Source organism: Leptodactylus fuscus, chromosome 2, assembly GCF_031893055.1.
Source record: "Leptodactylus fuscus isolate aLepFus1 chromosome 2, aLepFus1.hap2, whole genome shotgun sequence".
Taxonomy (NCBI): domain Eukaryota; kingdom Metazoa; phylum Chordata; class Amphibia; order Anura; family Leptodactylidae; genus Leptodactylus; species Leptodactylus fuscus.
Genome location: NC_134266.1, coordinates 175,500,540 through 175,525,556, shown reverse-complemented (window position 1 = coordinate 175,525,556; position 25,017 = coordinate 175,500,540). Strand labels below are relative to the sequence as shown.

At 40.8% G+C, this 25,017-nt stretch overlaps 1 protein-coding gene across 3 annotated transcripts in view; it reads left to right on the top strand.

Moving 5' to 3' along the window:
* The first annotated feature begins 5,680 nt into the window (after positions 1–5,680).
* LOC142195411 (ATP-binding cassette sub-family C member 5-like) overlaps positions 5,681–25,017 on the top strand; it is a 66,237-nt gene continuing 46,900 nt past the window's right edge. Inside the window, exons 1-9 of one of the 3 annotated variants that reach the window (XM_075265175.1) lie at positions 5,681–5,770; positions 5,960–6,084; positions 7,353–7,508; positions 15,309–15,456; positions 16,976–17,209; positions 18,788–18,961; positions 19,074–19,221; positions 22,284–22,432; positions 23,215–23,322. In XM_075265175.1, the coding sequence (XP_075121276.1) occupies positions 6,002–6,084; positions 7,353–7,508; positions 15,309–15,456; positions 16,976–17,209; positions 18,788–18,961; positions 19,074–19,221; positions 22,284–22,432; positions 23,215–23,322 (1,200 nt within the window). In that variant the 5' untranslated portion in view covers positions 5,681–5,770; positions 5,960–6,001. Of the gene's footprint in view, positions 5,771–5,826; positions 6,085–7,352; positions 7,509–14,362; positions 14,396–15,308; positions 15,457–16,975; positions 17,210–18,787; positions 18,962–19,073; positions 19,222–22,283; positions 22,433–23,214; positions 23,323–25,017 lie in introns of those variants that run through there. The other 2 variants (XM_075265176.1, XM_075265177.1) reach the window with 2 other exon arrangements.

The following is a 25,017-nucleotide window of genomic DNA, read 5'->3' as shown; positions in this document are numbered from 1 at the left end:
CTGGGCCACAGGCGCTGTCATATTTATGATCATTTACACCAATTTACTGTCTGTAAAGCTGGCTCTGTACCTGCTGGCGCACTGCCTTCCCAGCTGACCTTGCTACATTTTTTTGTGTTCTTCAACCTCTTTAAGAAATATTGTTCTCATCTTCAAAACTTCTTCCTGTAAATCCTTGTCTGCCTGGATGTTTTTAATTCTGCTTTGTGAGGCAGGGATTACACAGCACTTTTGTAGGCTTATTTAACACAGCACTTTTTTTTGCTAAGGAACGTATGCAGTGTTTAATTGCAATAATGAGTAGAACATATTACTCTATATCTGTATGCTAATATCCATTATATTGAAAACATCTGGTGTATAAGCTGTCAGCATGCAGGTGAAATGCATAGTAACTGTGCTGCTCTTACAATAAAAATCTGCATGAAGTGCTTTAGTAAAAAAGTGCCATGTAAACCAAACATAGGTCACACTGAGCAATATGTTCCTTTATGTCAAGGGTAGGCAACCTTTGGCACTCCAGCACTCCAGCTGTTGTAAAACTACAACTCCCAGCATGCATACTTGCACTGCTATTCTTTGAGCTCCCATAGAAGTGAATGGAGCATGTTGAGCGTTGTACTTTCACAGCAGCTGGAGTGCCAAAGGTTTCTGACCCCTACCTTATGTGCTCATGATCTTTTGTAGGCATGCTGACCTGCTTTTTTTTGCCAGAGTCCTTGTATGCCCTTTTTGTATGCAGGTCCTGTCTCATTTTAAGTTCATTTACTATCCATTTGCTGTCAATTATACTTCTGTTCCTGTTATCTGGTGGCCTGTGACTTTATAAGTTGTCTCCATTACCTTTCGCCTAGGTCTTGTGTTTATGATACCTGTTGGCCTGTGGCTATCAAAATATGTCTCCATTACCTTTTGCCTATGGCTTCTGTTTATGTTATCTCTTTGGCCTTTGGCTTGTGTTTCTTATCTGTAAGGGAGCGTTCATAACAGTGTTCTGGACCAATAAACCCTGTGTGAACTTACCCTTAGACTGAGGCCCCCTGTGGCAGAAAAGGTTTTTTATGCAGATGTTGCTGCGTTTTTTTTTTAATCCAAAATCAAGAGTGGCTTGAAATGGAGTGGGAAGTAAATAGGAGGCTCTTAGACTTCTCCCTTCTGTAAAATCTACTTAAAGGGGTATTACCAACTGGCTTATTCAGCAACCTGCATGCTGTGTGCTCTGTTCACTTCCTGGTTTTCTCGGTACACTGGTGGGCGGGGTCTCACTTTCTCTGTTAGGTCCCTTCATAGCAGTATGTTTGCAGTCAGTAATGAGGGATTGGTTGTAAATGAATTACCACAGTAAAAAGCTGATGTAGAAGCTGATGTAGCAGAGCTGGATTTGAGTCAGTTTGCAATACATACAGAGGTAATGGACTCCCTGTCTCAGCCCTTATCAGTCAAACTCAATTAAACCGACTGAGAAGGGGAAGAGCAGGAGATAAAGAGCTCAGAAATACCGGAGCATTCAGCTCCCCCCTCCCCTATCTGAGGAGCGCCATTACTTGTCTGTGGCAGAGACATAAACAGCTCAGAGCTGCTTCCAGCTCTCAGCCACCCCTTCCACCCCCCTGACAGCAGGCAGCTAAGTCACTTGTGACCAGATAAGCTCAGCACCAGGCGCCTGGGTATGGAAAATAGTGTAAACAATGAAGTGATAAAGCAATGTATTTAGGAAAAGTCTTAAATCCACATAAACTAGCTATATAGATAGGATCCTTGTGATGGGACATCCCCTTTAAGGCTTTGGCTCAAAAAGACTGTAGCAAAATCTGCAACAAAAACCGCAGTTTTTTCGCAACATAGGGCTTTGAGATGCAGCTGTAAAAAAAAAACAGAATGTTTTTGCTGTGTTTTTCCCCCTCCTCGTGTCCTACAACCAAGTCGGCTGTATTATTATTATTATTATAATTATTATTATTAACATCAATCTGCACAGAGAACTAAATGATCCTGCAGTGTGTCTGTGTTTCTTTCTTTTTTAGTTGCTATGATTCCTAGGATTTCTCTATCTGCCATGAGCTTCTATGTGTCTCTCTCTTGTTATATACTACTGTACCATCTATGAAACTGTATCACTGAAATTTCCCCATTGTGGGACTATTAAAGGAATAGCTTATCTTATCTTATCTTTTTTCCTTCCCCTATTAAATCTTCCCCTATAAATCGGGGTCATGTTTGACGCAGACCTTTCCTTCACCCCTCATATTGAATCACGCACATTCATGTCACCTCCACCTCAAAAACATCTCCAGAATACGCTCTTTCCTTACCAGAGATACACTAAAGACACTTATTGTCTGTCTGATTCATTCTCGCCTTGACTACTGTAACTCCTTACTAATCGGTCTTCCCCTCACTAAACTCTCCCCTCTACAATCCATTCTGAATGCAGCGGCCAGGCTCATCTATCAGTCTAGACGCTACAGCGATGCCTCCGGTCTGTGCCAGTCACTACATTGGCTGCCTATTCATTATAGAATAAAATATAAAGTTATCACTCTCATCCACAAGGCTCTCCATAATGCTGCACCTCCATACATCTCCTCCCTCATTTCTGTCTACCGCCCAACCCATGCTCTCCGCTCACTCAATGACCTAACACTTACATCCTCTATTATCAGAACCTCCCACGCTCGTATACAAGACTTCTCCCGAGTTGCACCACTTCTCTGGAATGTTCTACCCCGGACAATCAGATTAACTCCCAATTTCTACAGTTTCAAACGCAAACTAAAGACGCATCTTTCCAGACAGGCCTATCACAATTTCTAACGTAAACCCTTCAGTACTATAATTAGAATCCCCAAAATTTAACCCTCCTCTGTCCCCGCTCCTACATTTCCCCACATGATATGATGCCATTTCAGGCTAACTTTATAGGTCCAAGCTCCATCCACATGTTAAAGGACACGACTAGTGACGGCTCATAAAGTTTTATGTTTGTGTAATGACAGTCACCTCTATTACAAAATTGTCTGACCTGTGTATAAGCAATGCCGCCCCTGCTACCTCTTGTGTCACCCCCTCTACCCCATAGATTGTAAGCTCTTGCGAGCAGGGCCCTCAGTCCCATTGTGTGAAATGACTTTCTTTGTAATGTATCTTTCTGTCTGTATTTGAAACTTACAAATTGTACAGCGCTGCGGAATATGTTGGCACTATATAAATACAATTTTTTATTAATATTATTATTATTATTATTATTATTAATAAATCTGTAGGGAAAACGCTTGTGATTCCACAGCCATTATTATGCTGCATTTTTTAAATATGTACTTGTTTATAAAAAACCCACAGTTCTTTTTTTTACTCAATACGTAAAAAACAAACCAGGTTTCTGCAGCAGACAAAAATAATGCATTTCCACAATGTGAGTCTTACAGTAGGTTCACTCCTGCGTCTGGGTTTTGCATTCTCCGGGTCTGCTTATAAAGCGGCTACACACGAAACCCACGGACTCCATAGACTATAAAAGGGTCCGGTGGGTTTGTGTATGGTTTCTGCTCAAAAAAATGCTGAAAAATGGGTAGAGCAGTGCTTTTCTCTCCGCATTTTTTAAGCAAATTTGGGGATGGAAACCCTGAATGGAATCCAGGTGCAGTGTGAACCTAGCTTTAGCCTTAAAGACACTGCAGCACCCTCCCAAAGACAAAGGAAGGAAGTATAAAACAGCTGGAATAGTGGTAGGCCGATTATGGCCAAATTGCTGTATTGAGACTAATGCAAGATACAAAAGACAGAGGTACCTGAGTAAAAATGACTTATACTAACACAATGGAAGATATTCTGCATGCAGGACTTTATCTTCCATTACAAAAGTAAACAAACATGAGGAAAGCTAGTGTCCCATCCAGTGGCGTAACTAGGAATGGCGGGGCCCTGTGGCGAACTTTTGACATGGGGCCCCCCCCCCCCATCCCAACTGACGCCGAAGACCTCGACCGACCCCCTCCTCCTCACTCTATTATGTCCCTTAATTACCCCTGCACACAGTATTAACCCCAATAGTGTCCCCTGCACACACAGTATTAACCCCAATAGTGTCCCCTGCACACACAGTATTAACCCCAATAGTGTCCCCTGTACACAGTATTATGTTCCTCTGTGGACACCCATAAACAATTATTATACTCTGGGGTCTTTTCAGACCCCAGAGTATAATAATCGGAGACCCGGGAAATAAAAACATTAAAAAAAAAAACACTGTTGCTTCTTACCTGTTCCCCAGCTCCTGTGCTGTGCTGTCCTCCTCTCGCGTCCTTCGTTAATGACGTCGGACGTCACATGACCCGGGAAGCATGCCGGGTTCATGTGACGTCGGAGACGTCAGACAGCAGTAGGACGGAGGCCTGGCAGGATCGCGGAGAGGTAAGTAACAGTTTTTTATGTTTATTACCTCTCCCGATCCGCCGGTCATTATACTCGGGGGTCTGCAAAGACCCCCGAGTATAATGATAGCCCTTGTGGGGCCCGCGGTGTCACTTGCCGATCCCGGCCCAGCCAGGATCGGCAAGTGAATAGGGCCCGTAACTGCCTATTGAAAAAAAACCGCAGCGGTAGCGGCTGTCACCGGGCCCCCTAATGGCCCGGGCCCTGTGGCAGCTGCTACTGCTGCTACCACGGTAGTTACGCCACTGGTCCCATCATATTGTTTACATTAGTGTCAATGGGAACAGACACAGAATCAGTCTATGACCGTTCTCTTCGATAGTTTTAAAGGTTCAGTCATGTTATTTAAATTAGTGTCAATGGGAGCAGACACAGATGGAGGGGCTTTGTCTGTGTCCGTGTACTTTGCTGCAGTTGATGTCCGTTGCTGTTATCCTTTGACAGAAGACAGTAACAGACATTAACAACAGTAGTGTGAAAACGTTCTTACTTCTATTGTTTATGCCTGTTGCTGTCATTCATCATAGGATGACAGCAATGGACATCAACTGCAGCAAAGTAAATGGACACAGACGAAGCCTTCTGTCTTTGCTGACCCCTTTGACACTAATGTAAATAACATGTCAGAAACTTTCTTCCATTTTGTTTATTATTGGTTTAGACCGAAGACAAAATTGAATGGAAGAAATATCTTTTTACATTACAGTGAATGATGATGGATACAGTTAGAATCTGCGTTATGTCAGTCCATTAGTTCCGATCCTATGACATGCCGATACTTTCTTTCAAGAACCCAGAAGATGGCACCATTGTCAGTTTTTTTTTTTATTTTGTTTTACTATTGTCTACATTAAACTCTTAAGCCTTAAAATGATTGAATCACTTGCTAGACTTTAGTGTAGAGTAGACTGTAGTTGAAGTATAGCATTTTGTTACGAGTTTGCTGACTTGAATGACTTCTGTGGTGCATTAGATTTCACAGTACCACCTGTCAGCTGTGCTGTGTTTGTACAGTAGTATTATATATAGACTGGCACATATTAGAGGAGAGTACACGTTGAGCCTGGTTCTGGGCTGGAAGCAGTGGGGGATTTCACTATGGGATATGTCACAGTTCTTGTTAGTTCTTGTGTAACAGCAGTGTCAGTGTCCTTGTCCTGTGTTCCTGGTAGAAGCAGCTGTAGTAAACAGCTACTAGTGTTGGCATAAGTTTGTTGTGTGTTAGTTTACTCTTTTCTTGGATACGACCAATAATGATTGTAAACCTATCGACTCTTATAGATATAATTGTAGCCTTCTGGGGTACCTTATGGACTAGCATTTTTGTGAAGCTATATGGGTGGGTAGTGAAGGAATCGTGACTACTGTTAGCATAGAGTTCAATGTCCCTTCAGGCTGCTTTCGTAGAAACTTTTTGCACAGTCATGACCTGACACAGCAACTCAATACACTCCCTAAGGGTGAGTTTCGTTATGGTATATGACATTCAGTGATAATGCTTGTTCATGTCTCAACTTCTCACTCGCAGGTTCAGTCCCAGGCGTCATGAATAGACTACTCTACAAATAACATGGACAGACCAACAAAAAAGAAATTTACCACCAGATACCAGCACAGCCTGCCAGTACTCAAGCCATTTCGCACCACACACAGGTAAATGGGCTTTGTAATTGTTAGTCTGAATTATGTGTAGTATACATGTTGACACATTAGTTAATGGATTATTTTATCAGCAGGTATATATATATATATATATATATATATATATATATATATATATATATATCAGGCAGTGTGTAGAAAGATTGCACACATCTGTACAATTAGTAAAACAGCTTTATAGTAGACTTCAGATATCAAAATAGGTATAAATGGCATATACTAACAATTACTAAATGTGTAACACCAATTGGTCCAAATACAATGAAAAAGCCAATGGTAGCATGTTCTTATAAAAGTATATTGAGTTTTTTATTAAATATATCTGCGCCTGAGAAAGCTGGGTAGCAATTAACATAATTGTTGATAGTGTCTTAAGTCTCTGCAGAATAAATGTCTTTTATGGTGTGGTGTGTAATGTTGGAACATAGGAAAATGTTGCATGTGCATAGATTGGCCTATTTTTACTATTATGGTTTTGAATAGACACTGGTGTCACAATGGCACAATTTGGCACATCTAGTTTGGGCTAAACTTTTTTCAGCTTCCTAGACATGTGGGTGTAGAAATAGGTAACGTGGCTTAAATGTGCCGTGATGTGTTGAAAATGTGCCAAAATTGTGTTGAAAAATTCTAGTTCAAAGTAAGGACTGGTTCACCTGGCCTAAGTCATCTCAAAGGTGGTCTAAACATAGACTATACCGATCAAAGCTGTGTTGCCCAATCTTTTCATCTGCAGGGCACACCTGGCTGGATTTTTTTCTTCATCATGTCACACTCTATCAAATATTTTTTACCATAAGACAAAAAAACTCCATATGGACACAGATAATGTGACATGAAGGCATGTGTTCATCATTCCGACCAGTCTGTTGCGGTTTCCTGGTGGATTTACAAGAATTGTTGGTCTAAAGATACACCAGACTTATCATCCAGGACTGTAATAAATCTGGTATATTTTCAGACTATGTTTACACTTTCCAACCTTTGGTAAATCTGGGCCAGTGTTCTCCTGTGGTTGTGCAAAACTGAGCCAGCGAAGTGATTAGGACACTTTATTCCAGGAAATATGGGGCAATAAAACCCACTAACAACATAGTAAACTTTGCCAATTTCTACCTTCATTGTAATCTAGATTTATCGTTTAGGTCATAAACATGATATCATAACATATACTGCAGTTATTATTTTATATCTGTAATCTGTCATAAACTGGAAGGATGCAAAACTGACAATAACAAGAATCTGAAAATATGTTGCAGCCATCAACATCCAATTGATAATGCCGGCCTGTTTTCCTTCATGACTTTGAACTGGATCACTCCACTTGCAAGAAAGGTATACAGAGAATCTAAACTTCATATACATGATCTTTGGGATCTGCCTTCACAGGACTCTTCAGAAGTCAACAGCTGGAGGTAAGGGCCCTATTTATATAGTAGTTGCTTGTAAAGACAAATCATTTTGCTCCATTCTTTCTGCCCACCTATGAATATGAAAATATCTGTGTGTATACATCATGAGACCTATGAGAAGCAGTGGTGTACATAGATGAGCAAAGATTACAGCAATCACCAAGATAAGCCTTCACTATGGTATTTTGTCATCTGCCGGAAGGCCTAGTGTTTGTTCTCTCCTTCATATCAGTTGCATGACTACTGGGCAATTTCCCAAACCCCTTGTGCAGCATCCCAGAGCGATCTGAACATGTTTTGTGTTTGTCACTTGTACCTCGAGGTTGTCTTGTTTGTCCTGTCTTCTGTGTTTTATGTGAAATGTGAAAAATATGCAATTTTTTGAATATTTGCACTTATTTCTTGAATATTTGCACTTTCTGCTGTTTGAATAATGCATACTACCTCATGGCCAATCACAGACCACTAGGTGGGGTTTGAAGACAGGGTTTATAGTTCCCTGTTAGGAGTCACAGAGGAGTCCAGTCAGGTCCAGTCCAGTCCAGGACAGCACAGAGTAGCTGTTGCAGCCATCGAGATATATGCCCTGCCGTGCAGAGGCAGAGGAAGAACTCAGATAGGAATCCAGCAGACACTAGTCCAGCAACTAAGAGGGAGTCTTCTTGTTCCAGGTTCGTTCCAGAGACAGTCCCTGAGATAGGGAGATATTTGGTGCATCTCTGAGTATCCCAGTTTTCATCCGGAGCTAGCCCCTGAGATAGGGAGAAAGTCTGATTCATTTCCAAGACACATCTGCTTTTCCGTGCCAGTAGGAGCAATAGAGGTGTCCGACAAAAGTATTGCAGTCGAGCCTAGTTTTCAGGTACTCAGGTCTCTGTCAGGATGTTTTGTCCCATTTTTCCCCTACCGGCTGAGGTAGGGAGTGGTACGAGTGGAGGAGAAGGCGAAGTATATTTACTGCAGAGTCTGTGTCAACCCTGGTCAACACCTCCTAAGATCAAGGCTTTGGGGAATGCAAACTGTATCTGTACCCATCTGCAAGCTGCTGGTGAATTTGTTAAAGCTGTTCAATAAAAGAGTTCTTTGGTTTACCCTCCGACACTGGACTCCTGAGTCGTTACCTGTACCAACACCAAGGGCCCTTCTGAACACCATCTTAACGGCTCAGCTAGGAGAAGTTGTCTCTCCCAAGTAGAAATGCCCCGGGGCAAAACAAGACGCTATCTTCACCATCTGATAGTGCTACAGGACCCCCTTGGCTGTGTGCAGCCCTGGAGAGGGATTGGGGTGAGAATGGAACATTTCTGACCTAACAGGTGGCACAGCCAGTGTCATCTTTACTCTCACTCCCCGGTTTCCTCTACTGGGTTGTACGCTGCACTTATTTAACAATGCAGGTCTTTTAGAGAGTCCTATACAGCTTTTCACCATCCAGTAACAAAGGGAATACAACCAACCTAGTCTAGGGCTAGGTTTTCTCTGTACAAGGGCTGATGTATACACCCTAGGCATGATGTTCACACTCTATGCCAGTGATGGCGAACCTTATAGGGACCAAGTGCCCAAATTGCAACCTGAAACCCACTAATTTATCTTAAAGTGCCAACACGGCAATTTAATCTTAATACTGTGTGGATCCACAATTGCGGACATTTACAGAACTTTGTACTGAAAGGTAATAGTTCATAATTCACTATTTACATTGCACAGGATCTGTTTTAGAGTTACCATGCAATGTTACAATGATACAACGGCAGCCAGGTAAAATAAGTGCTTAGCTCACTGATGGATGTAATAAGGCTCTCCAGAGTCCGTCTCCCCCGAGGTTACTGGCCTTGTGCCACGCCAACAGGGTCTGGTGGACCTGGAAGAACCTATGTGAGCTGCACAACCTGTATGCTGTCAGTGTAGCCTTTGTGACTTGAAGCTATTTAGCCTGTCAAGTTGTCAACACCCTAAAATGCCTGCTCAACGCTGCGTTTCTTCACATTAGAGTCATCAGGGGCAACTAACAAATGTAAATGATTTCCTCTGTCGTGTCACAGAGTGACCGCATTGATATCGGCGGTCACTCGGGGGAGACGGACTCTGGAGAGCCTTATTACATCCATCAGTGAGCTAAGCACTTATTTTACCTGGCTGCCGTTGTATCTGACATGTTATAACTGAGGGAGATAGACTACTATTGTGGTAGGGAAATCGGCATACTCTATCATTATATCCCAGTACCCCCAGTTATTTCAGTTATACCTGAGTATACATTTCAACACCCTTGTTGAATCGTTTAGGTATTTGATACCTTGCATATAAATGCATTAATGGTGACCAACACAGTGGCCATTGTTTTCTTACACACTTTGCGTTAGGTTTTAACTAAACAATAAAAGTGAAGTTTTATTATTTATTATTTTTTTCTTCTAGAAGTTTTGTCAGTGAATTGCTCTTATCTCTAGAGGTACAATTATTCTAATTACACAGTGAACTAATCAGATACGTACCTCACCCTGAATGTCCTAGCTATGTTTATGTGGGAAAATTAGTGCTCACCATTTCTTTATTTTTGTTTAATATGCTCTACATTGCCCCCCCACACAGTACAATCTGCTCCACAGTGACCCCTGCTCAGTACAATCTTCTCCACAGTGGCCCACACATGGTATAATATACACTACAGTGGGCCCCCACACAATTGAATATGTTCTACAGTGTCCCACACACAGTTTAATATACTCCGCATTGGCCCACACACAGTATAATATACTGTGTGGGGGCCGCTGTGGAACATATTATACTGTTTTGGGGCCACTGCAGAGTATATTGTACTGTGTGTGGGCCACTGTGGAACATAATATAATGTTTTGGGGCAATTGAGGAGTATATTATACTGTGTGGGGGCCACTGTGGAACATAATATACTCCTCATACAGTATAATATGCTCCTGTACATACTTGCATTTTCGCAAAGAACAGCTTTCTCACCTGTGTCATCACACCTGCGTTGGGGCAGAGATCACAATCTTTTATCAGTGTAAGCTGCAGGTCCAACACTGACAGTTTCCAGCTGTATCTGCATTTGCGCATACGCCTGTAATGGGGCGTTCACACTTGCACAAGTGTCCACCCTGTGTCATTCCACCGGGTTTCCGTCCTCAGCCCCAGCAAAACTGAACAGGGGACGGCTTCCTGGCAGTCAGCTTTAAAACCCATTCATTTGAATGGGTTTTTAAAGGTAACCGCCAGTGTCCGCCTGCAGCCTTTCTGCGGGGGGGAAACCATTTTTTTTGGCTGGACACAAAGTCCTGCATGTCCAACTTTGTGTCTGCAAGTGTTAATGCCCCCTAAGAAGCGCTCAATTGCTGGGAGAACTGAGGCAGCTGTCCTGGATTCACTATTAGTATTAGTGAGCGATGAGGAGCCTCACTGGGGCAACGGTGTGCGTGCTCACAGAGAGGGCTCTGTGTGCCCACTCTGGCATGTGTATTATAGGTTTGCCACCAGGGCTCTAGGCCAACAGGACCTACTTCCTATGCTTTGCTTTGGAGCTGCTACTGAACCTTGTTCTTATAGGACAGCAGTATATGTTGAGCAAATGGGAAAGATTTATTATTGTTTATACAACACATTTCAAGCTCAGGTTTATATTAAAACGTGAATTGCATCAAAAAGTGAAGGTGATGAAGGCGTGCCATTGGCTCCATTGGATTTATTATCATTAACTTCAGAAAATTGGCATAATTAATGCCTGAAATCTGCAAAAGCTATGAGTTGGCATAGATTTTAGTGCATGCGCACAGCCTGGGAGAGGGTGTATCTGATTTATGAGGAGTGTGCACCATTTCATAAATGTCTTTGTTCCACATATTCTGGGAGTGCTCCTTGATATGAGGTTATTGGAGGTTTTTGACCTATTTATGCATTCGGTACCGCTAGACCCCTTTACCCATCTACTTAACCTCCCACCGAGACAGATGGGGAGAAAATAAGCTAAACTCTTCCTATATCTCTGTACAGTAGCTAAATTTCTCATAGTCATACATTTGGTGTCAGTGAACCCCCACGCTCTCCGTTCTGCTCTTAGCCCGAAAGAGTGCAAAACATCCAAAACTTGTAATACAGCAAGGCTCAACAATACAGTGGTGGCCTTTGATGCAATCTAGTCCCCATGGGATGCCTACTTTACTCTGTAGAATCTTTTATCTATTTCCCCTCTCTCTGCCCTTTTTACTCCTTTGTCTGTCTCCCTTACGCTAGGTTCACACTAGCGCCCGAAGTCCGTTCTGAGCTTTCCGAAAGCTTTCAGACCAGGTCCAGCCGTGTGCGCCGGTGAGCGTTTTATGCTCTCCACCGCGAAACCGTTTTTTTTAAACCAGACACAGAGTACTGCATGTCCGGCTCTGTGTCCAATTTTTAAAAAAACGGTTTCACGGCGGAGAGCATAAAACGCTCACTGGCGCTCACGGCCGGACATCTTTCAAACCCATTCAAATGAATGGGTATGAAAGAGTCCTGCAGGTTTCCATCTCCTGCTCAGTTTTGTGCAGGAAACGGAAACCTGTATGAACGGAGACCGGGCGCAGATGTGAACGAGCCCTTACCCTGGTGTTTTATCTGTTTTATATCTATTTTTTATCAGTTTTCCATACTATGGAATTATTCCTTCCTATATTTGTATTTGCTTTTTGTTTGTACTTATATTGTCTTATATTGTGAACTTTGATAAAAATGACAGTTAAAAAAAAGAACATTGTTAAAAATTTCAATCTTCAAAAATCCACCCTATTGTTTTCTCCCATGTAGGGAAGTAGTACCCACGGTTCATAAAAAAATAATAGGCACTTGACAGAGCTTGCTCATGTTCAGGGTATAACAGTTATACGTGTTAGTTAGAGATGAGCGAGTATATTTAATTGAATACCTCCCCTGCATAGTTATTGTTGTAAAAAAAAGTGCCAGAGAAGGTGGGAAGGGAATCGAATGTAACGCGTGGTATTCGACCGAGTACACCAATGACTATGCAAGGGGAGGTATTCAATCGAATACTACTATTCGATCGAATACTACTATTCGATTGAGTACTACTCACTCATCTCTAGTGTTAGTGCTCATTGTTTGCCGTTGCTCCCAACAGCTGCCTCTCTGCTTGTTTTTGCAGGAAAATGCTTGTCTACAAAGGACAGAACCTCTGTAGGACATGTACTTCTCCCTATAAAGTCCTATCTACAAAGCAAAAATAATATGATAGATTCGTTTTAAGGTCTGGTTTCCACAAGTGTAAATAAGCACAGTTTTTACTTTTATTTCTTATTATAGGAAACCAAACAGCTTCCATTTGGCTCTGATCCTCCATTCTGTTCTCTACTTTAAATCAACATTTCTAAAACATGATTGTCTTTCTACTTGTCTTACAAAAATATTTTAACAGTCATATAAACTCCTAATATTTCAGCAATGCTAGGTATAAAATAACAATTTCTGCGCGCTATAATCCCTCACTCTATTTGTCACGTAGTGTTGAAATACCAGAGTGAAATCTCCATTATAAACTTTGATGTGAAAGAGATGCAATTTACTATGACAGTATTGTCACATGAATTTCAGTTCACAAAGCAGAGTATTTATCAAACTTTCCATAGATTAATATGAGACTCAGGTTCCAATAACAGCACCATATTACAGAACCCTACCTATCTCTACCTCTATGGTACTGATCTATAAAATAATAGTCTATGTTATCTATAAGGGCTATCTGTAAATACTGTTTATATACAGAAATAATAGCTACATTCCTGGGAAAAACAGCATGTGAACATATAAGAGCGATCACAGATGAACAGATGACTATTTGGCACAAACAATTGATAATTACAACACACATAAGAACAATAGGTTACGATGGTTAATGTTCACACTAAATGGTACAAAATAGTTTAAGACTAAGGCCCCATGTAGCGAGCTGTAGCGAAAAAGCGCTACGGGAAAAACCACAGTGGAAACACATTTTGGTTTTTCCCACAGCGCTTTTCACAGAAAGTCTGCATAATTTTCCTCTGTGGACTTTCTGCTTCAAAACCGTAGGTATTTCCATAGGTATAATTGACATACTGCGATTTCCAAACTGCAACAGTTTTCCTCAGAGGGTCAGGATGCACCCAAAGTAATTGCTATCTTTTGTCTACCTCTCCTGAGAGGTTACCCTTTTGTTCCCTCCTACTCAGTAAGGCTGAGTGCCCATGCACAGCTGTGTGCATTGTCCTTACTTTAGATGGTCTGGCTGCTTTAGCAGTCTGTTGGGGCTTGGCAGTTTAGTAGCACAGTGAATAATTCCATAAGTACTGATGTAGGTACTCAATGGAGTCACGAGTGCCCTGGGGAGCAATACTCCTTATCTGCTCTGCTCCCTAATATAGGGGATTAGCACAGGTGTCACATAAGGCTCTGGAGCAGAGCAGGGTGTTCTGAATCCAACTCACTGCTCTCTCTCACAGGAACTTATATACTGTGTTTGGGGTACTTAATGGGGCATCATATTTTGTATGAGAGGACACTAATGGGGAATTTCACTTTGAGTAGGCACTGAAGGGAGCATTATCACTGTACTCAGCAACTACTGAAGCTTGGGCTTAGATAATAGCAAAAATTTATAGTGTTAAAAGACAATGGCAGAATTGCTGATTTTTTTTCCATTCCTTCCCAGAAAGTCAAAACAAAACAATAAATACAAGCCCTCATATAGTTACATTGATGCTACATATATGAGCTAGCAAGAAAGTGCCATATTTCTATTCTGAAGATGCGTTACACAAGCAACTCAGAGCAACAACCCCACAGGAGAGAGGGCATTCTCATGTATCCCGCTGCGTTTTATAGGAGAGAGACAGGCTGCAATGGAGGTACCATCCCAAATTCACAGTATACTACAAGTACGCAAGAACCCTTTCATCACTGGAAGCTGTTACTTGCATTGCTGCCACATTCAATTAAAGTTATGTGTTACCCATTATCTTGCAACCTCGAGTCATTAGTACTCCAATACCATCAACCTCAAGTCAGGAGCACTCCAATACCATCAGGCTTAGTAGGGCTGAAGACTATTAGGATGTGTCCCGGCAGAGAGACTACCACCACTATCAGATACACAGAAGGCCCCCTTAGCTCTGCACCAGCCCAGGAAGAGAGCTGGAGGAATTTGGTTGTGTGTGTTTAACATTACAAGTACAAATTAGGGAATTACTACTCCCAGCCTCTGGATTCTCTCCAACAGGTTGCTGAACCTGTCCCTGACTTTTTTTTTTTTTTTTTTAAAGATGATCCTTCTCTGGTGGATACCACTTTTAGCTGAACACAGAATGCATAGTGGTCTGCAGAAATGCATGATTTGTGGAGGGCAAAAGAAACCCCTCATACTGTCAGGCTTTTGTTGAATAAATCTATTAAAAATCTGCCCAGGTTTGTTGAAACATATATTTAGCTGCCATATTATACTTTTACATTTGTACACATGCAGATTACACAGGCAATTGCCGTCTAGCTCACTGATCCTATGCTATGTATTTTCATAGCCCATGAGAAGCAGATTGTTGCCTGGAGTGTCACTGCTCACAAAAGGGAGTCCCTGTGTCAGATAGTATGCCCAATGTGCTGACTGTGGCACAGGTCCCATGGGTTGCTGACCCGTTATAAAAGTATAAATAAGTAAACTAGCAACAGAGCTACGATTCAGCATATCTGCATTTTGACTAAATACTGGATCTAAACAATGTTTTGTTTTTTTTTTGTTTTTTGTTTTAATCTCCATATGAATAGGCTACAGAAGCTATGGGAAGCAGAGCTCCAGAAGCATGGCAAGAGAAAAATATCCCTCACATTAGTGCTATGGCGTTTCTGCCGCACCAGATCCTTACTGGCATTGTTGTCTCTGATTATCACCATGGTTGCAAACTTTATTGGCCCTGTGAGTTCATGTTCTGTTTGCCTAGAAATTAGTTAAGGTATGCAGTGCTGTTCTGTACAGGTTGGAGGTTTTTTTTTTTGTTTTTTTTTTTACTTAAAGGGGTTTTTCAGGTAAATCATATTTTTTTCAAAAAAGGTCTGTTAGTGCTATTAAAAGGGTTAATAAGTACAACCAAATACCTTTAATAGTGTTTTGAGTGATTTGTGGGTTTCTGGGGAAGCTCCTGGAATCTTCTGCATTTGTTTACTTAGGTAGCTTCCTGTTCTATTTTCCTACAACTACCAGAATGCCTTGTACTTCATTCAGAGCCGACTCAAACCACCTCCTCTTTCACTCCCTTCTCCTCCCTTTCTTACTTCCACCCCATCCTTGTTTCCCTAGCTAGCCTGCCCACTATTATCACATCCTAACTAATTCAACCCACCGTCCCCCCCATCATACTTACCTGTCTTCCTGTGCAGATCTTCTGAGCACAGGATGTCACTTGTTCTTGGCGGCCCACACCTCCTCTTCTTGACGTCTGCCACCCATGCCTGCACAATAGAGCCACAGTGCTGTCTTTTAGTATTGGTGACGTTCAGTTTCCGAAAATGGGGAAATGGACCGTCCAGAGACAGAACGTCACTGGAAAATTCAAAAATGTGCCTGGGGCCGTAACATGACCACCCCACCGATCTAGGTAAATATAGATTTTTGGTACCCAAATTATTATGAAAGTAGGTGGGGAGGGGGAGGTAGGTTAGATTAGAAGGATCAGTTTATCCTGAACAACCCCTTTAACCGCTAATAATATTAGTATAAATAAATAAATAAATAAATAATACACAAAAACAGTAATAATGGTGAAAATTGTTCACGGTGTTTATTAAGGTAACCACTTCATTACAATTAATTGAATAAATATGAGCAAATAAATATCAATAAATAAATGATAATGAAATATTCAAATAAATTAATAAATTCTAACAACAGTCATATCAGCTTTAGCTGATAGCCTAATCCCTACAACAAACACAATGACAGAAGCAATAACAACCGGAGGGAGGGCGAGGGGCTTGCTTGATCTATTGGATTGTCAGCTAACAGCTTACTGGCTATTTAAATCCAAAATTCCCGCCTAAAACTAACGGCAACAAATCAGCTGACAGCAGAACACACCCCTTTTGAAATTTATGGAAGAACACTCATCTGGATCAACTGACTTGAGGAAGACCCTGTGACAACTGTGAGGTAAAAGGGGGTGGGAAAAAGAACACATAGGAAAACATACTAAGGGGAAAAACTGTAATAACCAACCTAAGGTGAAGCATATAAATTAAGTTACAATACAGTACTGTGGTGCCTTGTGCCCCCCAAGTAAGTGTGCTCTGGGGACTCCTGTTAAGAATCTTGTAAAAAAACAAAATCCAACACCTATATTACAATGAACATTATTAAGAATTTGGCAAGCAATACCTGTAACAGATAGTAGGTTGTATTATGAAGATATTTTATGTGGATGCTTTTTCTCTATCTACAGGCCATCTTCATACGTGCATTGCTTGAGTATGCAGAATCAACAGAATCGACTCTCCTATATGGATTATTTGTCGCATTTGGGATTTTTGTGGCAGAGCTTGTGAGATCTTGGTCTTTTGCACTTAACTGGGCAATGAACTATAGAACTGGAATTCGACTGAAAGGAGCTGTGTTAGCCCTGGCTTTCAGAAAGATCCTGAAACTTAAAGTATCTAAGGATATTACAACAGGAGAAGTAAGTTATATACTTGGTGGAAAAAATTCTATGTGCCATTGGTCAAGGGCTTTTATAGTTTAATCTATAGATCGGATATGAGTCATTGAAATAATTTATCATTAAAGCTGGTCCTTATCTAAAAGCTGGACCTTATCTAAACATCATTTAAAGCCTGTTAGGCTGGGTTCATATCAGTGACCCCCAAACAGAAATGTTTACGCCTGAAAAAGCGGCTACCTTCAGGAAACCCCTGGACCCCATAGAGTATAATGGGGTTCATGTGGTTTCCGCTCAAAACATGTAGAGAGGAAAGTGCTGCTTGCAGGGCTTCTCTCTGCATGTTTCGTGTGGACATTGAGCGGAGGAGGTTTTAGAGGAGGAAAATAGGGAAAAAAAATTTTGAAGCAAAAACTGGTAAAATATTTAATATATGGGAGTTGTAGTTTTGCAACAGCTGCAAGGCCACATTGACAGGTGACCCTGCAGCTGTACGGGGATGCATAGAGTGTTTTTTTTTTGCGGGGCCAGAAGTACTTTTTAGTTATACCATTTTGGGGAATATCTATTTCTTAGATCACCTTTTATTGAAAAAAAACCCGGTGGTTTATGATATATGATTTTCTACTTTTATATATATATTCTAGGGACAGGAGGTGATTTAGAACTTTTATTTATTTCATATTTTTATCATATATTTTTAAAGCTTTTTTTTTTTTTTTTTTTTTACTATTTTATTCCCCCCCCCCCCCCCGGGGCTTGAACCTGCGGTCACTTGATTGCAAGTCCCATAGACGGCAATACAACTGTATTGCCGTCTATGGGACATTCTGTCTATTAGTATTACGGCTGGTCATAGACCCAGCCGCAATACTAATATATAGCCGTGACAGGCCGGGGAGCCTCATTAGGCTCCCGGCTGTCACCCGAACAGGTCGGCTCCTGCGATATCGTCGCGCAGGAGCCGGCCTGCAACTTTATAGGTACAGGGCCGGTGGGGACCGGCCCCGGGGGAGAAGGGGCCACCGATACTGACCCGGCATCCGCTGTACTAGAGAGGCGGATGCCGGGGAGGGATAGACGCCGGGGCCTGAGACATCGCTGCCCTGCCCTGCATGAAGCCAGCGGCGGGGGGACGGAGGAGCAGAATAGCAGCATCACTCCTCCCGCTGCTGGCTTCATGCAGGGCAGAGGAGCGCAGCGATGTCGCAGGCCCCGGCACCTGTAATGGCGTCTATCACTTGCCGGCTTCCGCCTCTCTATTACAGCGGATGCCAGGCGCCACATTCGGACTATAAGACGCACCCTTCTTTTCCCCCCAAATTTTGGGGAAAAAAAGTGCGTCTTATAGTCCGAAAAATACGGTAGGTTTCTGTTCTCGGGGTCCTTAAGTGGACTCCCCAAACAGAAACCCAAACACTGATCTGACTCGGTCAATAGATAACTTCCCATTTATCTATACAAATGTCTTATGCATATAGGTTAGTGTAGATCACAATGTATATTCTTCATTGGTATACTTAATTTACCTAAAAAATTCAGTAGCCATAAATTGTGACAATAATTGTACATGACGTAATAGTGTGTTTTGTCTTACAGCTAGTTAACATGTGTAGCAGTGATGGCCATCGATTATATGAAGCTGCTTCAGTGGGCTGTATGCTTGCTGCCAGTCCTTTTATTGCCCTCCTAGGACTGCTATATACTGTATTGTACTTGGGACCTACAGCACTAATAGGTTCTGCTGCATTTATCTTGTTTTATCCACTAATGGTAAGATTATTTGTAATTTCCTATTCCTAACAGAATCTGTCAGTCATTTTTTTAAATTATACAATAAATTATACAATATATGTATGGAAAATTGTCTTTTATTTTCCCTTAGATGTTGGCATCAAAATTAACTGCATATTTTAGAAAAAAATGCATAAGGATCACAGATCAAAGAGTACGAGTTATGAATGAAATCTTGACCAGCATCCGATTTATTAAGATGTATGCATGGGAAAAGACATTCATGCACAATATTCAAGGTAAGCCCTGCTTAATAATCAATGCAGGATCTTTGAAAACTGTATTATGCTTAAGTTTAGAATATTTTATGTATTCTTGACAAGTCTAACTTTTTTTTTGTTCTGGCTTGGGTAAACCAATCATTTATAGAATACAAAGGATTCTAAAGCATTCCTTTCACATAGAGGCATCTACACCCTCTACTGAATATGTACACTATGCTGTGTGACATATGCGCTTCAAAATGCAAGTGCACAAATACAATAAATTCAGAAAACAATTTCTCAAGAACAATTGAATGCCAAATTCATGATGCACCCTTTATTTTAATATATGGGTGTGTATGGTATCTGAAGAATGACAGCAATCTGAATCTTTAAAGGCGTTGTCCTATCCCAAGGATCCTATTTTTTCTTATAGAATATGTAAATTGAAGAATTTTCCTAAATATTTTAGAAATATTTAGAAATTCTGCTTTAGAAATTCTGCTTTGTTTGCCTGCTATGTGAACATATTCCTCCAATTATTTACAAAGCGTTGCTATAACCACGGATCTCTGAGATAGGACCAGTGACGTCACTTACTCAGTGCTGGCAGGACAATCAGCTTAGCTAATTTCAGTTTGCTGATAAAGCAGAGTCTGTTATCTATCCATGTATACACACAGATAACAATGAGCCCATTCTGTGCAAGCATCTGCATATTATCTGATCTGCATAAGTATTGTGTGTCCCCTTCAGCTAGAGGGAGGAGATGGGAGGAGAAATAGAGGAAGTGAGAAGAAGAAACGGCAGGCAGAGTGCTGAAACACTGAGATGGGAAAACCCCTTTAATTCAGTGATTTTTTAAATGGTTCAATGCTAGCTGGTGTCTTTTTATATGATAAGACTAGTTGGAGTTAGAGTTGAAACGGTATAAGAATTGATTAGTAAGTTACACTTTATACTACCTTGGTTTACCAACATTCTTCCATACTTTGAAAATTTGGTTGTATTGCGTGGTTAATGTCTCTGTGGTGAGCACCCTGTAATTTGATATTACTTTTGCTTTATTTCTGGGTCGGTATGGAATGATGAAGATGCATTGAAGCCCATTCATGAACCATTTTCATTTGTATTTAAAAATTAAATATGCAAACACTACTGTGTCTTCATTGAGTTGTGATTCCCTTTTTCTAGAGGTCAATGGAAATGCTAGAATCTGGATCCTACATATCTTTTTACAGTCCTATGAAAAAGTTTGGGCACCCCTATTAATCTTAATCATTTTTAGTTCTAAATATTTTGGTATTTGCAACAGCCATTTCAGTTTGATATATCTAATAACTGATGGACACAGTAATATTTCAGGATTGAAATGAGGTTTATTGTACTAACAGAAAATGCGCAATATGCATTAAACCAAAATTTGACCGGTGCAAAAGTATGGGCACCTCAACAGAAAAGTGACATTAATATTTAGTACATCCTCCTTTTGCAAAGATAACAGCCTCTAGTCGCTTCCTGTAGCTTTTAATCAGTTCCTGGATCCTGGATAAAGGTATTTTGGACAAACAATTCAAGTTCAGTTAAGTTAGATGGTCGCCGAGCATGGACAGCCCGCTTCAAATCATCCCACAGATGTTCAATGATATTCAGGTCTGGGGACTGGGATGGCCATTCCAGAACATTGTAATTGTTCCTCTGCATGAATGCCTGAGGATTTGGAGCGGTGTTTTGGATCATTGTCTTGCTGAAATATCCATCCCCGGCGTAACTTCAACTTCGTCACTGATTCTTGAACATTATTCTCAAGAATCTGCTGATACTGAGTGGAATCCATGCGACCCTCAACTTTAACAAGATTCCCGATGCCGGCATTGGCCACACAGCCCCAAAGCATGATGGAACCTCCACCAAATTTTACAGTGGGTAGCATGTGCTTTTCTTGGAATGCTGTTTCTTTTTGGACGCCATGCATAACGCCTTTTTTTTATAACCAAACAACTCAATTTTTGTTTCCAAAATGAAGCTGCCTTGTCCAAATGTGCTTTTTCATACCTCAGGCAACTCTATTTGTGGCGTACGTGCAGAAACGGCTTCTTTCTCATCACTCTCCCATACAGCTTCTATTTGTGCAAAGTGCGCTGTATAGTTGACCGATGCACAGTGACACCATCTGCAGCAAGATGATGCTGCAGCTCTTTGGAGGTGGTCTGTGGATTGTCCTTGACTGTTCTCACCATTCTTCTTCTCTGCCTTTCTGATATTTTTCTTGGCCTGCCACTTCTGGGCTTAACAAGAACTGTCCCTGTGGTCTTCCATTTCCTTACTATGTTCCTCACAGTGGAAACTGACAGGTTAAATCTCTGAGACAGCTTTTTGTCTCCTTCCGCTGAACAACTATGTTGAACAATCTTTGTTTTCAGATCATTTGAGAGTTGTTTTGAGTAGCCCATGATGCCACTCTTCAGAGGAGATTCAAATAGTAGAACAACTTGCAATTGGCCACCTTAAATACCTTTTCTCATGATTGGATACACCTGGCTATGAAGTTCAAAGCTCACTGAGGTTAGAAAACCAATTTTGTGCTTCAGTAAGTCAGTAAAAAGTAGTTAGGAGTATTCAAATCAATAAAATGATAAGGGTGCCCATACTTTTGCACCGGTCAAATTTTGGTTTAATGCATATTGCGCATTTTCTGTTAGTACAATAAACCTCATTTCAATCCTGAAATATTACTGTGTCCATCAGTTATTAGATATATCAAACTGAAATGGCTGTTGCAAACACCAAAATATTTAGAACTAAAAATGATTAAGATTAATAGGGGTGCCCAAACTCTTTCATAGGACTGTATGGCTTTCCTGATTGACATGATATAAAAAGTACTTTACTGGACAGCCTCTTAAAAAGTCTCCACATTGAAAATGAAAAGCTGTCCTGTTATACAGTAAATATTGCATGTCACAGCTTATAATGAATATCATAATTTGTTTGTAATTATATAAATGGAACAAACTATTCTTCCTATTTCTCAAAATAATACATTTCCATTTCTTTATAATGGTGTGATAGCTGTTAATAACATCATTATTTTCTAGCCATCAGAAGAGCCGAGAGAGCTTTACTGGAAAAAGCTGGATATGTACAAAGTGTCACATCAGGGATAGCCCCTGTGGTTGTGGTGGTTGCTAGTGTATGCACATTTACATTGCATATGGCCCTTGGATATGATCTGACAGCTCCACAGGTAGGTAGTGGATTCATATAATATCTATGTAAAAAGTAAATCCTAGTCTGTAATCATCAAGACTTGTATATAACAAAATTTATGACGTAACAGAATTTTACAACCCTTCTGTTTTTGCTTGGGAACATATCTGTCTGGGTTTGAGGATATCTTAGATATTATTAATATGTCAACCATAACAAGTAATGGGACTGTAAAGTGCATTATTCGTGCATTACTGTACCACTGACGTCTAGTGGAGTCAGCAGTAGTTGTAAGCTCAGATCTCTGAGCTAAAGCTCAGTGGGGCACAATGCTCATGCTAAGACCCCTGTGGGGTAACACTTTACAATCAATATTGTAACATAACATCCACAGACTGAAAAGCTATACAGACAAAATACATGGGTTTGCTACAATGTATACAGTACATTAATAATGAATTGTCTGACTCTGAGCTGATAGCACACTGACAGATGAAGCCAACTGCACACTCAGTAGGGATTGCCCACTCTATGGGACAATGCTGCAGTGCCTACAGTGTACACAACACTTTGTACAGCAGGTGAACAGCATGGCGCCCAGAATGTACAGAGATCTAATAGTGATAGTCTATCCTAAGAATAGGCCAACAATACTAGAAACCAGCTAAACCCTTTATTTCTATCAATGTAATGTAATGAGTTACCCCATTATTCCTTTGGTCTAATGAAGTCTAATGTCTGTGATTTTGTTTCCTATAAACTATTTGGTATTCTTTATCATTTCCTTCCTCTTCCTTACTTTATATGTAATTATTACAGGCTTTTACAGTTGTTACTGTATTCAATGCAATGACCTCAGCTCTCAAGATGATACCACTTGCTGTAAGAGCAGCCTCAGAAGCTTCTATTTCCATCTCTAGATTTCAGGTTGGATAATGCTACATTGTGAGAGTTCTTTGAACTGTTTTAATTGTGTATCTCTGAATATTATGAAAAGAAGTGATAAAACATAATTGAATGTAGGAATACATAAAATGTAATTGAAAATAGAAAGCTCTGCACACTTAGCAATTTTTAGACTTCCCAAAGAAGTCAATAGAGAAATCTATGCATGTTTGGCGAGCCACTACTTTAGTCACAGTGGCCGTAACACAGGCATGAGGGGACCCCTCTTCGTAAGATAAGTGTAAGTGTCAGGGGGAAAAAAACCCATACGTATCACTGGCAGCTTTGTCAGGGGAACTAAGCTATAACCCAAGTATGCCCCTTTATTATATAGTCAAGTACAAAAAATAATACACACATTTGAAGATCATATGGAAGCAAGAGACTGCAGTGGCAGAAAAACAATCACAATTGCACATGAAAGGAAGTAAGAAACCCTATAATATAATGGAAGATGCATGTACAAAGATTTCAATGCACACAGGTGCATTATAACAGACAATAAAGGTATTTCAAGATAACGTTGACAATCACAATCGCACTGCAAGGTAACATTGATAAATACATATAAGCATGAGCTCTAAAAATTTCACCAACACAATGTAAAGTCTCCCAAGGGGATCCATTCATTTTCTGAAATACTGAGGGATACCCAGGAGCCAGACTCCAATACTTGCAACTCCATAGCTATTTGTACTTTCTGGCAACCCTGGCTGTGCTATCAGCAGACTTGCAAGATGGAGATCTGCAGGCCCAGGAGGGCAGGAAGATCTCTGGCCTCTACGCTATGCATTTGGTGGGGGTGTAAAGGGATTTTGTCATTGTGACAGGACATTATCACTTTGTACAACAAGCTTTTGGGTGTCTCATTAGTAATGACACTGGATATTGCCCTTCTCTCCTGGCTCCATTTCTAAGATTCTCCTATGATTCTCCTATGCTTTTTTCTGATGGCTATGCAACAAATTATCCCCCACTTTTGGAGGTCTCTGGTTCTTCCCTCTAGGTTGTAGTGGGTTGAGAAACTGGATTCTATCCATCATTTGGAGGACCTAAGGGTTTGTTTGGTTGCAATTCAGAGACTCCACTACCTTCCACTTGTGGTTGGCTTCAGGTACACTGCAGCTCTAGAAGATTGATGAATACATTGGTCGTGTGGCGGAGGCAAGGGAATTCTACCCTCCCTTTCTTTTTTTTTCTCTTCTCCCCTTCCCTATTCAATACCTTCCTACCCCTGTCCTTATCCTTGTTTGCTTGGTTGTTTGATGATTATATTAGATATACCACTATAATATATTTACTTCAATGTGGTTGATAGCTCCATACATGCTTACTCAATGTTGGGCTTAGATAAAAATCTAATAAAACTAATGACCCATAACAAAAGTACCAATGCAATCACCAAAAGCAAATAAGTAAGAATGCACGGGTGATGTAAATAAAAAAATGCCAATATCTTAGAACCGCTTCCTCCGGTAACCCTTGCATTGTCCACATATTTTTCTGATGTACATGTCATAAAAATTTGCAATTTTTTTGCATTGTTATTTTTTTTCCTCCAAAAATTTTTACTTTTTAATTTCTGGCCATCCTCACCACTTTCCAGAAAAAAGGGCGTTGGTGTACAAGGGGTGGAGCCATCGGCTTTGCCAGATTTATGATCATTTACAGGGTAGT